Here is a 16,171-nt window from a genome sequence, read left to right as displayed (position 1 = left end):
ATAAAGGTAAAAAGTACATTTTCTTTAGGAATGTAGTGGATTCCCAAGGCCAGTAGTTGAGAAGCATTTCCATCTAGCAATGTAAAAATGTTAATGTCCTTGAATGTATATGACCCATCTGAATCTGTGTGTATATATATATATATATATATATATATATATATATATATATATATATATATATATATATATACATACACACACACAGTATGAAATTATTTGATATTTCATCTAGATGAAATATTTGTGAAATGAAAACTGCCAAAAAATACAGTATGTATATACTGTATATACATACACACGGTATTTTTCTGCATTATATATATATATATATATATATAAACGGAATGTATTGGAGTACTTTAAATACATTTTTGTTAAGTAATTTACACCACTGGACTTGAAAGGAACACCTCAATTATCTCGAATAACCGGTGCCCCCGCACATTGACTCTGTACCTGTACCCCCTGTATATAGCCTCGCTATTGTTATTTTACTGCTGCTCTTTAATTATTTGTTACTTTTATTTCTTATTTTTTAATTAACACAGATTTTTTTTTAGCTCTCAATTGTTGGTTAAGGGCGTGTAAGTAAGCATTTCACTGTAAGGTCTACACCTGTGGAATTCGACGCATGTGACCAATACAATTTGATTTGTTACACATGGAAACATGTGAACCTGGTGTAGCATTATTGAAACTGCTGACACCTAGTGGACATCAAGAGAGACTACACCACACACACTAACCTTAAAACAGAGGGGATGCTTTACATACATTGCTATTTTTTATTACACACTAATATATATGTTCAATAAACAGACATTCAAAATTCGGAATGTAAAGCACAAACGACCTCAAAGTTCTTCAAAAGCAGCTGTAGTGAGTCAAGCATCTTGAGGACAGAGACACAAGTTAACGTTACCTGCTAAATGGGGAACAGGTTTAACACAGGGAGAACTTGGCAAAATACAATGCATGTTTATGTATTACGAGTGGGCTGATATATACAGTATCATCGGTAACAATTGTTTTCAAACAACCTAACTAGTAAAATATTGGCGCTAGCAGTCATTAGTTAAGTTACATGTTAACCATAGCGATAGCCTAATTGAGGCGCAGTAGAGTTCATCCGCCGAATGCCGACACACCGGAAATAACTAAAACAACGAACGAGAAATGGTGGAGGCTACCAGAATGAAGACAGATATTTTTCGGAATAAACGTGGTTACACTGAATTACATAGCCCACTCCCTATCCGGAATCTCATTCTACCGCTATACGACTTTGTATGCGTTGTTTGTTGGCAACCTTGTTATTTCCGAAATTTTTGGAACGGATTCCTGTTGGAACGTTCCACAAATTATACCCACCCCTTTTTAAATGCATTTATATCGGTTTAAATCTTATTGACTGTCCCTTTTAGCTTGCCTTCAACTCCAATGTCGCAGCTTTTTCGTCACTCATCTTGAGGCTTGCCTTCAACTCCTTTATATATTTACTAATTCATTAAAGTATGCCCAGTTTGTCATGTTTTGATTTTAACAGCTCGGGTTCGACCTTTACCATTCCCGGTGGTGAAAATAATAAATCGTCCGTGTCTGTAGAAGAGTCACGTTTTGGGATTGGTTCCACTGTTTTACTCTACGTCATGTTTGGGTGTTGCTTGTTTTTGTAATATTTGTCGATACATTTCACTAGTCTTATGATTTGTGTTGTTATCCAGATTGAAGGTTATAGCCCACCAGTTTGTGAAGTGCTACTATTTAGTCTAATTTACCGATATTGCGTTTTTATCTTGAGGTGATCTACAGGCAGTGATGACCAGGGAGGTTCTCTTGATGAGTGTGTGAATTAAACCACTTTCCTGACCTGCTAAGCATTCAAAATGTAACGAGTACTTTTGGGTGTCAGGGAAAATGTATGGAGTAAAAAGTACACCATTTTATTTAGGAATGTAGTAAAGTAAAAGTTGTCAAAAACTACTTAAGTAGTACTTTAAAGTATTTTTTACTTAAGTACTTTACACCACTGGCTGTTCACGGTACATAGGTTTATGGTTCAGTTCTTCTCTCTTGAGGTTTTACTTAAGGGCCAATGGAATGGTTTAAAATGTGATAAACCCGCCCACCCGGAGTAAAACGAACTCACCCACTGCAGTACTTCCTTTATGCTTCCTTCTCGGCACATGGGGTATGAGCTAAAATGTCATTCCTTCACCACAAAGTTGAAAGAAAATAAAGAATAGTCAGTACAGGGATTATTAGAAGCCAGTTTCAAACAGTATGTGTCTCTCTGTATATATTTGTTTTTCAGGCTGCATGTGGTCTCAGTACTGTTTATTACCAGTAAGTAAAAACTACGTATTTTTATGTGTTGGTAAATGGCATCCCTCATCGACGACCACGTGTACAGTGATTAGTACGTTAGTGTGCAGTACTCAAGTCTGTTATTTATTTACAACATATTCAACACTGTTTGATGAAAACAAATAATACATGCATAAACAAGCCCAGGACAACCGATATCATGAATTGTGTCATTTAAACCATTCTGTCCTTTCTTGGTTACACAGCAAAGAAGTAGGGATACAATATTGTAACAATGATTGATTTTCTGCAAATATTACTGTAATAAGAATGGCTGTGCAAAAAGTAATTTTGTGATAAATCTAACTAATTTGTTCGATAACAATAAATGGCCTACAATGATGAAATCACTTTTTAATGGACAGTTACTTTACATTATATTATTAGCGGCAAGGCTCTAGACATTTTTTTTCAGAGTGCCAAGTACAGTAGGCTAAATCAACTCAGATGGTAGTCTAGAATTTATAAAGTAATCTGTTTCATCTAAAATATCCAGGGAATGCATGATATTTTGATGTTCAACCTATCAAAATAGGATCCAGATTCACCAGATAAATGTGGCAGATAAAGGACAGCCGCCGACTGCCTCCTGGGCAAGTACTTTAATAGCAGGAGTCACTGCCACTCACCAAGTAGGCCTATAGACTGGGGTTTCCCAAACTTAGTCTCTAGAGATTGAAATAAATTGTGTTTCTTAAAAAAACAGACATTTAATGATGCCTTCTGAATTGACTCAGAAAAGTAACATAAGTAGGCCTACAGTTGATCGTCCCAGCTCTATTAATAAGAGCGAGAATTGTAGGTAAGGAACAGTTAATTAGTAGGCTAATGCCTGGCATTTGTCTATGAATTCTTGTCTTTCACGGAAATGATTGAGATGGTGGTTGCTTCTAGAGAATAAGACCCATTTTGTAGAGCTGGTCTTAATTTAGTCGATTAAACTCAACTCCATGATTTACGATGGAGTTGAGCTGAGATTAGTGTGGGAAGACTGGAGCTCGATGTCACATAAAATTACTTTTTTATCAAAAGACTGATTTCAGGACCCCAAAAACATGCCGCAATTACACACAACATTTGTCTGTGTAATTGTGGGCTATTCTTTGGGTACTGAAATCAGTTGTTTTTTTTATTAAAAAAAACTATTTTATGTGTCGTCGGCACTCCAGTCTGCCCACACTAGTCGCCACTCAACTCGGATAGATAGCTAGTCTTAACTTTCATTATAGTTGACCTTCCACTCTGAATCCTCCAAACAGCGCATTACATTACCAATACCACTCTCCCTCTCAAACCTCTCTTTCCACCTATTCCATATATCAGTGATATCATCAGTGGTAACTACAACAAGTCTACAACCCCGAGAAGTGGCAGCTCCGGGCAGTGACTTCACCCTTAACTGCTCTTTCCCTTCGTCTAAAAATCTGAACCTCAACCAACTGGTCATCAACTGGCAGCGTGGAGAATCAGAGGTGGTTCACAGCTATTACCATGGGAGAGATCAGCTGGAAAGACAGAGTGGTGTTTACAAGGGACGCACTCATCTGTTTGAAGACCAGCTCACTGTGGGAAATGCCTCACTTAGACTGAGTGGTGTGCAGCCGAGTGACCAGGGCCAATACACCTGTGACGTGACAGATGAACAGGGAGGCACCCTGGAAAAGCTACAACTTCTAGTGGCAGGTAAATTCCATTGGTGCTGCATCTTTTTTGTATAGATTAAATTATGACAACTGCCTCTACAAAATTATTTATAATATTTCAAACCAGCCCCTTATGATGAGCCCAGGATATCCGCCCAAGCCACTTGTGATGGCTTCATTGTCACCCTCCATGCCTCTCAGGGGTTTCCCCAGCCAGAGTTAGTGTGGAAAGGTGTGATGGACAGTAACACCACTATGGAATTGGACAGCAGGGGGCACTATGAGCTGAAGAGTGAGGTGACACTGTGGTTGAACAGCACTCTGACTGTTACAGCCGAGCTGAGACTGAGGGTTCTGGACCAGAGTTTCACCAAGTCTCTCACACTCCACCCACCACCAGGTAAAATATCAGGGTTCCAGAGTTTGTTCCTTGACTCAATGTTGTTTTCAGATACTTTTAACAATTGTTTACAGTTCTTTTGGAATTGGGTATTTTGGATTATTGATCATACAGTACATGTGTTCTTATTATCATTCTTCTGGTGTAGTTTTTACCTAGTCCATTGGGATGTGATGAATGATGATACCATACTTGCACAATGGCCGTTGACCATGGGCTTCAAACAGTATGTGTCTCTCCAAATATTTGTGAGTGGTTTTCACAATACTTTGTTACAGTTCATGATAAAACCCTTGTCAGATATAGAGGGGAATGTTGCTTATTTCAGTGACTGAGGTTGAGTGTTCCTTTCTTCTCACAGTGTGCTGTGTGTTGCCTGCCGAGAAGAGGAGCAGATTTTTTATGTATCCCCTGCTGCTTATGCTGCTGGGATTAGTGCTCCTGTTGTCCTGGAAGAGGTCTGAGCAGGAGACCAAAAAGGATAAGAAAACACAAGAATAGAATGACCTTCAGTCCATGGTCACTCAACAGGCATCATGCCAGAGCAATTATCATTGCTTGTTTACAGAGAAAACATAAAGGGAGGACAGCCTTGTTTACTAAAGTCAATTTTCATGGGAAGTCATTTGGTAAAATCTGAATTACACTACAATACTTTATACACAAAGTTCAACATGATAGAGTTGACACTTTGTATTGTCAAACAATACAGACGACACACTCACTAAAGATAGACAATGGGAGTTGCACACCACACCACTAGATGGTCATATGCACCTCTACTCCTAATCTACTTTCTCTTAAGGTTTCTTCCATGTAGCGAGTTTTTGCTTACTGCTACTTGCTCAGGGATTTAGCCCAGGTTACTGTGTAAATCACCTTTTACATCTGCAGATGTCTTACTGGGCTTTATAAATTACATGTATATATTGATTGAAATTATGGCAGCTATAGCGTCTAATGAAAGTTGTTACATGTGTGTTCCAGTCAGTGTATCATACTTTCCAGAATTTGTTATTTTGTAATACAAGGAGATGAAACCCCAATTGTGATGTCTTTTTGCTAAATCTATTTTACAGAAAAGAACTGGCATGTTGGCAGTATACCAGCAGCACAGGGAGAGTGTAATTTTCTCCTGTAACATTTCTTATTTTAGTAGAGTCCTCTTGGTCAAATAATGACATGAAACTATAGTTTTATTTCATTATACCCAGAGCAACTAGATTTGTTTTGGTGTTCCAGTGGGATGCAGGGGGCAACATTGATCAAAGCCAGGGGATTTCTCATTCTCATGTGCTTAGACTGCACAGAATTCCAGAATTCATGTAGGGATGCCTGGATTTATTTTCCACTGTAGCAGCATGATGTACAGTACCCATCATCTAAAAAGCAGAACGATAGTCCAACATAGCCTCCAACAGCTACTCTATAGTTGAACAGGCTACCAATTACTTATCACTGGAGGAAGTTAAGCTACACCAATATTTCCCAGGTTTTGTTTTTTGCCCTAGCACTACAGAGCTGGTTCAAATAATCAATGCTTGATGATTAGTTGATTATTATCCCTAGGACTGTCACGTGTGCTCCCTCTCCAGCCTTTAGGTCACCAGGCTGCTGATTATTATTGCGCACACCTGTCACCTTCGTAACGCGCATCAGCACCTAATAACACATACCTGAACTTCATCACCTCCTTGATTACCTGCCCTATTTATGTAAATCCATTTGGTTCCTTCCACCGGTGTTATTGTTTCTGGTTTGTGCGTTGTTCACGGTTTGTATTATGTTTCGTTAATTTATTCAATTATTCACTCCTTGAACTTGATTCCCAGCGCACACGTTAGAGAATAACGCCTCACCTAAGGGAAGCACCAGGGAGTGTTTTTTTTTGGTGTTGGAAGGGACGTTGGGTCCGGGTGTCAGTACCGGATCTCCCGGGGAGTCCTCAGCCGGCTCGTTGGACTCTCAAGCCTCAGTTGGTTCATCGGACTCTCACGCCGCAGTTGGTTCGTCGGACTCTCCCGCATCAGCTGGCTCATTGGGCTCCTACATCTCGCCAGGCTCTCACGCCTCAGCCGGTTCGTCTGGTTTCCGCGCCTCAGCGGAGACAACCGGTCCACTCCTGATCCCCGGGATCGTCCTCTTGGTCGGCGTCCTGCGGCTGGAGCCACATGCCAGGGAGGGGTACTGTCACGCATGCTCCCTTTCCGGCGCTCTAGGTCGCCAGGCTCCTGCGCCTCAGCCGGTTCGACAGCCTCAGCAGAAGTGACCTGTCCGCTCCTGATCCTCGGGATCATCCCTTTGGTCGCCGTCCTGCGTTGGGGAGGGGGTCCTGTCACATGCTCCCTCTCCTGCGCTCTCGGTCACCAGGCTGCTGATTATTGCGCACACCTGTCATGCGCCTCATCTGGCCTCAGTCGCTTTCAAACTAGGGATTTCGTGAAGTTAGACAGTAAGTCTTCTCATAGATAATGAATGTATGTACACATTGACACATCCAGCCCAAAGCGGCAGGTTTAAAAAATACTTTCTTAGTCCCAAAGTACCAGAGCAAGTCTTTAAGAAAAATATAGTTTTATTTAACTAGTTACTTTGAAAAAGTAGTTCACTACATCAAAATGACCTTATAAGCTAGGTTTCCATAAATTTATCCAGTGATGTTTGTCGATATTTAGAAAGTTTGCATGGCTAGTAGATGCGAGAATTGCCTGTTCACGGTGCATTTCCATTGAACTGTCTTGTCTATAAGAACAGTTGGACGTAATTGCATTACACCCCCCCCCCCCCAAAAAAAATAAAAATAAATTGTGCATTGATAAATGTCAACAGCCTGTTTGACCTGCCCGGCAATAGGTAACTGCCAAAATAAAGGAAACACCAACATAAAGTGATATGATAGGGTGTGGCACCTCCAGGATAGAGCAGTTTGGGTGTGATGTAGCGAGCAGAATGGGGGATATCACAAGAATGGTAGATATGCAAAAGGTTGTTACATTTGTAACAGCAGCTATCAATTGCACAGAAAAGGGCCATCTAAGACTGAGATACAGATCATTGTGGATGAGGCTGTGAAATATCTTGTGATCACAGGACTGACATGGGAAAATGTACAGGATGACCTCAATGAGATTGAGAATCAGTCCACCTATGAATCATGTCTTGGTTAGTTTTATAATGGTGTTATCCTCCAATCGAATGTGAGAAGTTTGATAGCCAATGGGCAAAATTTCAAACAGTTTCTTGAGGATTTACCAGATAAACCATATGTGATATGTGTCCCGTAGACAGGGATTAAAACGGCCCTAGATTTTGGTTAAATTTCAGTCCATAGAGATGGGCTGGCAGCGGGAGGGGCAGGGTGTGCTACCTTTTATAAAGTGGGGGATCCCATATAGGCTTGTGGGAGAAAGAGTTGAGCAGCAGTATGTAGTGGTAGAAGTGTGGTCGGGAGAGGGGAATCTGTTAATAGTGAACTTTTACAACCCACGTAAGAGTTGATGGCCATTGGGAGTGTAAAAGATCAAGATATGAGATGGGTGATGTGATGTGGGGATTTCGGACTGATGTAAATGGACAAGTGTTTGAGGAACTCCTGGATGAGAAAGGGCTTATGTGCCTTAATGATGGCTGGGGAACCAGGATTGACCCAGTAACTGGAATTGAATCTGCTCTGGATCTTACTCTGATCTCAAGTTCAATGGCAGGCAGATGTAGTTGGGAGGTACGGGAGGAATCTACAGGGAGTATTCATCACTACCCTATCATTAATGTACTGTAGGAATGAGGGTGGGAGATACAACAGGAAATTGATTGAGGAGATGGATATTTGACAAAAAGTGGAGTGTGGTCAGTTTCAGGAGTTGAGTGAACAGGTTGTGGTCTGTGGTTGATCTCAGTGCAGATATAGAAACAGTGAATGATGTAGTAAGACGAGCAATAGTAGAGGCCTCAAGGCAGGTGATACCCACAGGTACAGGGGGAGAAGGAGAAAGGCAGTTCCTGGTGGACTGAAGAGTGCAGAGAAGCTGCAAAGAGTAGGAATGGTTCTTTCAAGATATTGAAAAGGTCCAATAACTACTAGCACCTGATATAGCTAGCACAAGCAGTAGTAAGGAGGACCATTAGGACAGAAAAGAGGGAGTATTGGCACCAGTTCTGATGAAACATAGGCAGGACTACCCCAGTGGGAGAGGTATTGGGGATAATTAAAAGTGGGGAGGGGACAGACGATATTGGAATCTCCCTGTGCTGACAAGTGGGGAAAACTGTTGCATTGAGAAACATGGAGAAGGCAGAGATTTTAGCCCAGGCATTTGTGAAGGTGCACAGATCAAATCATTTGGCAGAGAAGGGACAGTTTGTGTGAGAGAGAAAGAGGGTCAGAAGAGAACATCTGGGGGTCCTGGATCAGAGAGGTGGTGGAGGAGGCATTGCCTGCCCCTTTTACATTGGCTGAGATGAAGAGAGCGATAGTTGAAGCTGGTCTAACATCTCCTGGGAAGGATGAGATGTGTTACATCATGATGGCTCATCACAGTGGCACTGTAATTGGGGAAAATATTGTGTGTGTCAGGAACGGGCCAGGCTGTGGTGGTGCCGATACGGACACCAGGGAAAGACCCTACTAATCCATCAAGCTATAGGCTGATAGTGTTAACATCTCTTGTCTGTAAATGTATGGAAAGGATAATAACAGAAAGGCTAACTTACTTCCCGGAGAGTAGAGGCCTATTGTCACCAGACCAAAGTTGGTTCAGAAAAGGCAGGGGAACGGTGGATCCTGTACTGTCCTTAGAGTCGGACATACGGAAGGACTATGATATGATGTGGAAGGAAGGTCTGCTTATCAAACTGGAAATCATGTGGCTTGGAGGAAAAGTGTTAACTGGATAAAGGCCTTTCTTTTTGGACAATCAATACAAGTGAGGGTGGGGAGCTCTATGTCAGAAAGGTATGAGGTGGATAATGGTATCCCCCAGGGAAGTGTCAATAGGCCTTTTCTGTTCTCCATTATTATAGACAATGTATTCTCCAAGGTTAGACCAAATAGTGGGTGTAAGGGGTGTGTGTTGGTGGCAGGGAAGTTAGGCGCAGGAGAACGAACTTGGTATAAACATTTAATAAATGCTGAACAAACTCCAAAACAACCAAAATGTACAAAATAACAAAGTGGGTACAAAACCCGTCGCACACCAACACTAAATAGCACATCACATACAAACAAAACAATGTCCGACAAGGACATGAGGGGAAACGGAGGGTTTAATACACAAGAACAAGGAGAGGGGCCGACTTTGGCGTGACAGTCGTGACAGTAACCCCCCCCAACCCCCCGACATGCGGCTCCATCAGCTCGTCGGCACCGACCTCGGGGACGACCCGGAGGGCGAGGCACAACGCGATCCGGATGGAGATGGTGGAAATCTCGCAGCATGGAAGGATCCAACACGTCCTCCACCAGAACCCAGCATCTCTCCTCCGGACCATACCCCTCCCAGTCCACAAGGGACTGAAGGCCCCTCGCCAGTACGCCGGGGCCCCCTCGATCCAGAGGGGGTGGAGGAACCTCCCGCACCTCCCACACCTCACCACTCCTGGAGTGGGCCAGCCCCCACCGGCCTGAGGAGAGACACATGGAACGAGGAGTTAATGAGGTAATCGGGGGGAAGCTGTAACCTGTAACATTCCTCATTCACTCTCTTCAGGACTTTAAATGGCCCCACAAACTGCGGACCCAGCTTCCGATAGGGTAGGCGGAGGGACAGGTTTCGAGTCGAGAGCCAGACCTGGTCCCCCGGTGTTTACTGCGGTGACAGTCTGCACCAACTTTCTGGTGCAGTATGGCATGCTGAAGGTGGACATGGGCGGCGTCCCATGTTTCTTCTGCGCGCCAGAAAAAGTCGTCCACCGCAGGAGCCTCGGTCTTACTCTGATGCCAAGGAGCCAGAACCGGCTGATACCCCAATACACACTGGAAGGGAGAAAGATTAGTGGAGGAGTGGCGGAGCGAGTTCTTTGCCGCCCACTTCCCCGGCCGGTCCTGGCAATAAGACCTCAGAAACCTACCCTCATCCTGGTTAACTCTCTCCACCTGCCCGTTACTCTCGGGGTGAAAACCTGAGGTAAGGCTGACCGAGACCCCCAAACGTTCCATGAACGCCTTCCAGACCCTTGACGTGAACTGGGGACCCTGATCAAACACTATATCCTCAGGCACCCCGTAGTGCCGGAAGATGTGTGTAAACAGGGCAAAGGGAGGAGACGACAGGACTTAGAAAAACTACGTTTCCCTGTGAAGGTGGAAGATCGGTTAGGAAATCCACTGACAGGTGCGACCACGGCCGTTGTGGAATGGGTAAGGGTTGTAACTTACCTCTGGGCAGGTGTCTAGGAGCCTTGCACTGGGCGCACACCGAGCAGGAGGAAGCATTAACCCTCACGTCCTTAGCTGACGTGGGCCACCAGTACTTCCCACTAAGACAGCGCACCGTCCGACCGATCCCAGGATGACCAGAGGAGGGTAACGTATGGGCCCAATAGATCAGCCGGACGCGAACAGCAGACGGAACGTACAGACGCCCAGCTGGACACTGAGGGGGACCGGGCTCTGCATTTGATGCCCGCTCAATGTCCGCGTCCAGCTTCCACACTACCGGCACCACCAAACAATGGGAGAGTATGTGAGTGGGATCCATGGGCCGCTCCTCTGTGTCATACAGCCGGGACAATGCGTCTGCCCTAACGTTCTGGGAGCCTGTTCTGTAAGAAAGGGTAAAACAAAACGGGTGAAAAACATGGCCCACCTTGCATGGCGAGGGTTCAGTCTCCTCGCCGCCTAGATATACTCCAGATTGTGGTGGTCAGTCCAAATGAGAAAAAGGTGTCTAGCCCCCTCAAGCCAATGTCTCCACGCCTTCAGGGCCCTGACGACAGCCAACAACTCCCGGTCCCCCACATCATAGTTTCGCTCCGCCAGGCTGAGCTTCTTCGAGAAGAAGACACAAGGGCGGAGCTTCGGTGGCGTACCCGAGCGCTGAGAGAGCACCGCTCCTATCCCAGCCTCGGACGCGTCCACCTCCACTATGAACGCCAAAGAGGGATCCGGTTGGGCCAGCACGGGAGCCGAGGTAAATGGAGCCCTCTGGTGACTGAAAGCCCTGTCCGCCTCAGCTGTCCACTGCCAGCGCACCGGGCCCCCCTTCTGCATTGAAGTAATGGGAGCCGCTACCTGACCAAAACCCCGGATAAACCTCCGGTAGTAGTTGGCAAACCCTAAGAATCGCTGCACCTCCTTAACCATGGTGGGAGTCGGCCAATTACGCATGGCTGCAATGCGGTCACTCTCCATCTCTACCCCTGACGTGGAAATGCGATACCCTAGGAAGGAGATGGACTGTTGGAAGAACAGGCATTTCTCAGCCTTGACCTACAGGTCATGCTCCAATAGGCGACCAAGCACTTTGCGCACCAGGGACACATGCTCGGCGCGTGTAGCGGAGTATATAAAAATTTCATCAATATACACCACTACACCCTGCCCATGCAGGTCCCTGAAAATCTAATCTACAAAGGCTTGGAAGGCTGATGTCGCATTCATCAACCCGTATGGCATGACGAGGTACTCATAGTGCCCAGAGGTGGTACTGAAAGCCGTCTTCCACTCGTCTCCCTCTCGGATACGCACCAGGTTGTTAGCGCTCCTGAGATCTAGTTTGGTGAAGAAGCGCACCCCGTGCATTGACTCTATCGCTGTGGCTATGAGCGGTAGCGGGTAACTATATCTCACCGTGATCTGATTTAGACCCCGGTAGTCAATACATGGACACAGACCTCCCTCCTTCTTCTTCACAAAAAATAATCTTGAGGGGACTGGTGAAGTGGAGAACCGAATGTACCCCTGAGGCAGGGATTCGGAGACATATGTTTCCATAGCCTCTGTCTCTGCCTGTGAGAGGTGATACACGTGACTCCTGGGAAGTGCAGCATCCACCAGGAGATCTATCACACAATTGCCCCGTCGACGAGGTGGTAATTGAGCCGCCTTCTTATTAGGGAAGGAGAGAGCCAAATCGGCATATTCAGGGGGAATGCGCACGGTGGAGACCTGGTCTGGACTCTCCACCATTGTAGCACCAACGGAAACCCCTAAACACCTATCTGAGCACTTTCGCGACCACCCTGTGAGAGTCCTCTGTGGCCAAGAAACAGTGGGGTTATGACAAGCTAACCAGGGTAGGCCCAGCACCACGGGAAACGCAGGAGAGTCAATAAGGAAAATACTAATTTTGACTCCCCTGCGTCACCATGCCCAAAGGAGCGGTGACCTCCCTAATTAACCCTGACCCTAATGGTCGACTATTTAAGGCATGGACGGGGAAGGGAACATCCACGGGAACAATGGGGCTCCCTAAACTGTGAGCTAACACTCTATCAATAAAATTCCCAGCCTCGCCTGAATCTACAAGCTCCTTATTCTGGGAATGTGGGGAAAACTCAGGAAAAGTGACAGACACAAACATATGTGCAACAGAGGACTCTGGGTGAGAATGGTGCCAGCTCACCTGGGATGGCGCCAGATTGCCCGGCCTGCTGCCTCGATTCCCAGAGGAACCAACCTGGCACCGACCCGCAGTGTGACCTCTGCGGCCACAAATGGTGCACGAGCAGAAACCCCCTCCGGTCTCCCTGCGCACCGCCCCTCCCAGCTCCATGGGTATCGGAGAGGGGGTGTGGGAGGATGGAACCACCAGACCCCGATCTGGACGTCCGCAAGTAGCCAGCAGGTTGTCCAGCCGGATGGACAGGTCCACCAGTTGGTCGAAAGTGAGGGTGGTGTCTCTGCAGGCCAGCTCCCGACGGACATCCCCGCGCAGACTGCGCGGTAGAGGCGCTTGCCCGCTGTTCTGCCCTCGGGCGGGTGGTCGAAGACTGCCCGGAAATGGCGGGTGAACTCCTCAAATGGTCCAACAACGCATCTCCCTCTCTCCACACAGCGTTTGCCCACTCCAGGAGTTTCCCAGTGAGGCACGAGACGAGGGCGGACACCCTCTCACGGTCCGATGGAGCTGGTTGGACCGTGGCCAGATAGAGGTTTAGTTGGAGGAGGAAACCCTGGCAGTTGCCAGCACTCCCGTCGTACTCCTGTGGCATGGAGAGACGGATCCCACTGGGTTCAGGCGGGAAAGGGGCGCTCAGGATAGACCCCGGTTGTGCTGGTGGTGGCGCTGGAAGAACTCCCTGTCTCTCCCAGCGGTCCATTGTCTGGACAACGCGATCCATGGTGGCACCCAGATGGTAAATCATTACCGCAGGCTCCTGGACGCGTTCCTCCACCTCCATGGCCGGGGTACCTTCTCCTGATGACTCCATAGGTGGTTGGAGATTCTGTAAGGGGTGCGTGTTGGTGGCAGGGAAGTCAGGCGCAGGAGAACGAACTTGGTATAAATGGAGTTGTTTAATAAATGCTGACCAATCTCCAAAACAACCAAAATGTACAAAATAACAAAGTGGGTACAAAACCCGTCGCACACCAACACTAAGTAGCACATCACATACAAACAAAAAATCTCCAACAAGGACATGAGGGGAAACACACAAGATGTAATTGATGGGATTGGAACCAGGTGTGAAGGAAGACAAGACAAAACCAATGGAAAATGAAAAATGGATCAGTGATGGCTAGAAGGTCGGTGACGTCGACCGCCGAACACCGCCTGAACAAGGAGAGGGACCGACTTCGGTAGAAGTCATGACAATGGGAGGTCTTTGTTTGCCGATGATGGGGCACTGTGGAAGAGAGGGAGAAATATTCCCGATATAGCATGGAGAGTTCAAGGAGCGATATGACAAGTTGATCATTGGTGCCTCAGGTGGGTCTTCAAGTTCTCCATTGAGAAAGCACAATGAAGACTTTATAGAAGGAAGTTTGGGGAGGAAATATGCCTGAAGCTATGGGTCGGTAGTAATTTAGGCAGGTTACCTTGGTGTTCTTGGACACAGGGACTATGGTGGTCTGCTTGAAACATGTTGGCATTACGGATTTGGTCAGGAACAGGTTGAAAATATCAGTGAAGACACTTGCCAGTTGGTCAGCGCATGCTCGGAGTACACGTCCTGGTAATCCGTCTGGCTCTGCAACCTGTTTAAAGGTCTTAATTACATCGGCTACGGAGAGTGTGATCACACAGTCGTCCGGAACAGCTGGTGCTCTCATGTATGCTTTAGTGTTGCTTGCCTCGAAGTGAGCATAGAAGTTATTTAGCTCGTCTGGTAAGCTTGTGTCACTGGGCAGCAGGTGGCTGTGCTTCCCTTTGTAGTCCGTAATAGTTTGCAAGCCATGCCACATCCTACGAGCATCGAGCAGTACAATTCAATCTTAGTCCTGTTTTGATGCTTTGTCTTTTTAATGGTTTGTCGGAGGGGATAGCAGGATTTCTTATAAGCGTCCAGGTTAGAGCTGCCGCTCCTTGAAAGCGGCAGCTCTACCCTTTAGTTCAGTGTGGGTGTTACCTGTAATCCATGGCTTCTGGTTTGGGTATGTACGTATGGTCACTGTGGGGACGACGTCATCGATGCACTTATTGATGAAACCAGTGACTGATGTGATGTACTCCTCAATGCCATCGGAAGAATCCCGGAACATATTCAAGGCTGTGCTGGTAAAACAGTCCTGTAGCTTAGCACCTGCGTCCTCTGACCACTTCCTTATTGAGTGAATCACTGGTACTTCCTGCTTTAGTTTTTGGTTGTAAGCAGGAAAAGAGGATAGAGTTATGGTCAGATTTTCCAAATGTAGGGCAAGGGAGAGCTTTGTACGCATCTCTGTGTGTGGAGTAAAGGTGGTCTAGATTTTTTCCCCTCTGGTTGCACATTGAACATGCTGGTAGAAATGATGTAAAATGGATTTAAGTTTCCCTGCATCCAAGTCCCCAGCCACTAGGAGTGCCGCCTCTGGATGAGCATTTTCCTGTTTGCTTATGGCCCTATACAGCTCGTTGAGTGCCGTCTTAGTGCCAGCATCGGTTTGTGGTGGTAAATAGACAGCCATGGAAAATATAGATAAAAACTCTTGGTAAATAGTGTATACACAATGGAGTTGCTGGCCATACTCTTGGCTGCAGAGTGGGTGGAGGATGTGAGGACACAGCAATTTGCTACTGTTATTTTTCACTGTCTATTTACTGTTGTTTTTTATTTCTTTACTTACAGTGGGGCAAAAAAGTATTTAGTCAGCCACCAATTGTGCAAGTTCTCCCACTTAAAAAAGATGAGAGAGGCCTGTAATTTTCACCATAGGTACACTTCAACTATAACAGACAAATGAGAAAAAAAATCACATTGTAGGATTTTTAATGAATGTATTTGCAAATTATGGTGGAAAATAAGTATTTGGTCACCTACAAACAAGCAATATTTCTGGCTCTCACAGACCTGTAACTTCTTCTTTAACCTCTTTGGGATAGGGGGCAGCATTTTCACTTTTGGATAAATAGCATGCCCAATTTCAACTTCCTGCTACTCGTGCCAAGAATATAAGATATGCACATTATTCATAGATTTTGATAGAAAACACTCTGACGTTTCTAAAACTGTTTGAATCATGTCTGTGAGTATAACAGAACTTATCTAGCAGGCAAAACCCAGAGGACTAACTGTTCAGAATTTTTTTTTCCTCCCATCTCTCTTCCCTATATTGTCTTTGCCATTGGAAATTTAATAGAAATATACTTTCAGTTCCTATATCTTCCACACGATATTG

At 45.6% G+C, this 16,171-nt stretch overlaps 1 protein-coding gene across 8 annotated transcripts in view; it reads left to right on the top strand.

Moving 5' to 3' along the window:
- The first annotated feature begins 2,144 nt into the window (after positions 1-2,144).
- The window catches only part of LOC110512327 (CD276 antigen), a 111,101-nt gene continuing 97,074 nt past the window's right edge, over positions 2,145-16,171 (top strand). Inside the window, exons 1-6 of one of the 8 annotated variants that reach the window (XR_016493302.1) lie at positions 2,150-2,194; positions 2,318-2,349; positions 3,694-4,053; positions 4,348-4,413; positions 4,562-4,661; positions 4,775-5,459. Coding sequence is in view for 2 of the 8 variants with exons in the window: in XM_021592782.3 (XP_021448457.2) it covers positions 2,172-2,194; positions 2,318-2,349; positions 3,694-4,053; positions 4,141-4,413; positions 4,775-4,914 (828 nt within the window). In the remaining 6 variants the exon portion in view is untranslated. Of the gene's footprint in view, positions 2,350-3,693; positions 4,054-4,140; positions 4,414-4,561; positions 4,662-4,774; positions 5,460-16,171 lie in introns of those variants that run through there. The other 7 variants (XR_016493303.1, XR_016493297.1, XM_021592782.3 and 4 more) reach the window with 7 other exon arrangements.

The sequence above is a fragment of the Oncorhynchus mykiss genome, chromosome 3 (genome assembly GCF_057628025.1).
Source record: "Oncorhynchus mykiss isolate SJ-2025 chromosome 3, ASM5762802v1, whole genome shotgun sequence".
Taxonomy (NCBI): domain Eukaryota; kingdom Metazoa; phylum Chordata; class Actinopteri; order Salmoniformes; family Salmonidae; genus Oncorhynchus; species Oncorhynchus mykiss.
Note: the sequence above shows the minus strand (reverse complement) of the source record. Positions and strands in the feature narration are given on the sequence as shown.